The sequence below is a fragment of the Temnothorax curvispinosus genome, unplaced genomic scaffold (assembly GCF_003070985.1).
Source record: "Temnothorax curvispinosus isolate PA1 unplaced genomic scaffold, ASM307098v1 QBEX01017454.1, whole genome shotgun sequence".
NCBI classification, from domain to species: Eukaryota; Metazoa; Arthropoda; class Insecta; order Hymenoptera; family Formicidae; genus Temnothorax; species Temnothorax curvispinosus.
The window spans coordinates 1-2435 of record NW_020227234.1 but is presented as its reverse complement, the minus strand read 5'-3'; the positions used below and the strand labels follow the sequence as shown (position 1 = coordinate 2435).

General features: G+C 26.2%; 1 protein-coding gene across 1 annotated transcript; it reads left to right on the top strand.

Moving 5' to 3' along the window:
• The first annotated feature begins 753 nt into the window (after nucleotides 1–753).
• LOC112467507 (putative nuclease HARBI1) lies at nucleotides 754–1996 on the top strand. The gene is made up of 3 exons (XM_025036153.1): nucleotides 754–776; nucleotides 849–1116; nucleotides 1436–1996. Exons 1-3 carry the CDS (start codon nucleotides 754–756, stop codon nucleotides 1961–1963), a joined length of 819 nt encoding a protein of 272 aa, XP_024891921.1. The 3' UTR covers nucleotides 1964–1996.
• Nucleotides 1997–2435: the final 439 nt, after the last annotated feature.

Genomic DNA, 2435 nt, shown 5'->3' with positions numbered 1-2435 from the left:
GCTGTGAGCAATACGGTCGTGTGTGCAATGCGCTGTGTGCAATACAGGCTGCGTTCTGTTATTTACTGCCAGTACTGATAGTGTGACGTCATAAAGCAGTGCTGCAAGATCGTTCCAAAATTACTTGTGTTACTTTTATGACGTTGCAACGTTATAATAACGGAACGGATATCGCAGTACTGTGTGTAGATTAACCTACAAGTGCCAAACAATAATAATGAGTGAGAAAGCTGTTATAATGACAGAAGTATTGAAGCATTTGGTAGAATCTTCTGATAGCGAATCTTCAGAAGATGAAGAAAACGAATTATTATTATTATTAGCCAAAATTAATGAGAAACGTACACGTGCACGCAGCAAAAATTATGTTGAACATGTAGTACCGTTATATACAGATGAAGAATTTTAAATGCATTTTCGGTAAGTAAATAAGAAATAATGTAAAAATAATTCTAACGTTAAACATAAAAAAATTACAACGAAAAGCATATTGTTAATAAATCAAAGGTTCTTGTGCTATTTTAGTTAATAGTATAATTTTTATGTCATTAAATATTAATTCAAATTTAAACTAGAAATTACTGGTAATATAATAGAAAGCTATAATATTATAATACATTTTATTATTTCAGAATGAAACGGAATACCTTCAATATTTTATTAGAACTATTACATCCAAAATTATGTAGGCAAACCAAATTTGGCAGGCATTCAATAGTACCGGAAAAACAATTACTCTTAGCTATTTGGATGATGGCTACACCAAATTCTTTTAGGTACAAACAATATCTAAATGATAATAATTGTGTAAATTTATATTGGAAATATTTAACAAATTGTTTGTTTAGATGTGTTTCCGATAGATTTGATGTTGATAAAGCAACAGCGTGGCGAATTGTGCAAAGAGTAGTAAACGCTTTGTATGAAAATGTATCACAATTTATTCGTTGGCCAACGATGGAAGAGGCAGAGCAAACAATGGAAAAAATAAAACAAAATTACGGGTTTCCAGGTGTCATAGGTGCAATAGATGGCACTCATATAAAAATTATTGCACCGAAAGATCATGGTGAATCGTATATTAATAGAAAAGGATATCATTCTATTCAGTTGCAAGTAAGTTATTCTTATTTATCGAGCTTTTTAAACAATTTTAATTTATATTTAAAAATATATGTAAAAATATTATTGTATAATATTTCTTATATACTTATATAAATATTTTGATTAATTATACATAAGTCATGCATTCAATACTATATGCTATATGAATATTAAGATATGCACATATTAAAAATATTTAAATACTAATTTATAATACTAAAAATTTAACTATTAATATTTTTATAGATATTTAGTTTTAGTATATTACTTGATTTTTTAACTATTCAGTTTTAGAATTAATATTAATATTAATAATTCATATTATGTTTAGGTTATTTGTGATGAAAATTTAAAATTTTTACACTGTTATGGTGGACAGGTTGGGTCTGTACATGACAATCGTGTTTTTCGATTGTCCAACTTTGAAACCTTGTGTACAGATGATAATTTTCCTAATGATAGTCATTTACTGGGAGATGCAGCTTATAGTATTTCAAAGTATATAATGGTACCGTTTAAAGATAATGGTCATTTATCTGAAAGGCAAATAAATTTTAATAAACGCTTATCTTCTGCGAGAATGATTGTTGAGCGATTTTTAGGTTTATTGAAAGGTCGTTTTCGTAGTATCTTAGATACTCTACCTATGCAAAGGACGGATTTGATTCCAAAATACATAATTGCCTGCTGCATTTTACATAATATTTGTATATTAAATAATGATATAATTGAAACTCCTATTATTATAAATGAATCTCACGTTATACAAGAACAATTAAGAACTGCAGACACTAATGCACAAAACGAGGGCATTGAGAAAAGAAATGCTATTATGTATTCTTTGTCAAATATTTTTTAAATGTATATAAAAGACAAAATAATTTTATAATTATATTTATATTTGTATTTTGTCTTTTTATATTCGTATTTTGTCTTTTAAATTTGCAGTACATAAAAAAAATAAAAATTCTTTTTTTTATTTTACCATATTTATTAAAAAATATATTAATATTACATGTATTGTATGTAACATATTGTACGAAATAAATGTTTTACGTTAATGGAATAACAAAAGAAATATTTATCACATATATTCTGATATCCACAAGTACATTAAAATTAAAGAAATATCACTTTTGTACCTTGTTATCACAAATAAAAATATGATATCTTTGGCACATTTTATGATCATATGATGGCACATGTAATGATACTCTTAAAACTAAATAAAGAATATATGACGTGTTAATAATTATAAAAAAATATCATGTCTGCACATTTTACGTAATAGTACTCTTATTAAAACTAAATAAAGAAAATATCACGTGTTA

Coding starts and splice junctions, on each gene's coding strand:
- LOC112467507 (XM_025036153.1), top strand. CDS start 754: ATGGCTACACCAAATTCTTTTAG. Junction 777..848: donor GCTACACCAAATTCTTTTAG/GTACAAACAATA, acceptor TTGTTTGTTTAG/ATGTGTTTCCGATAGATTTG. Junction 1,117..1,435: donor ATCATTCTATTCAGTTGCAA/GTAAGTTATTCT, acceptor TATTATGTTTAG/GTTATTTGTGATGAAAATTT.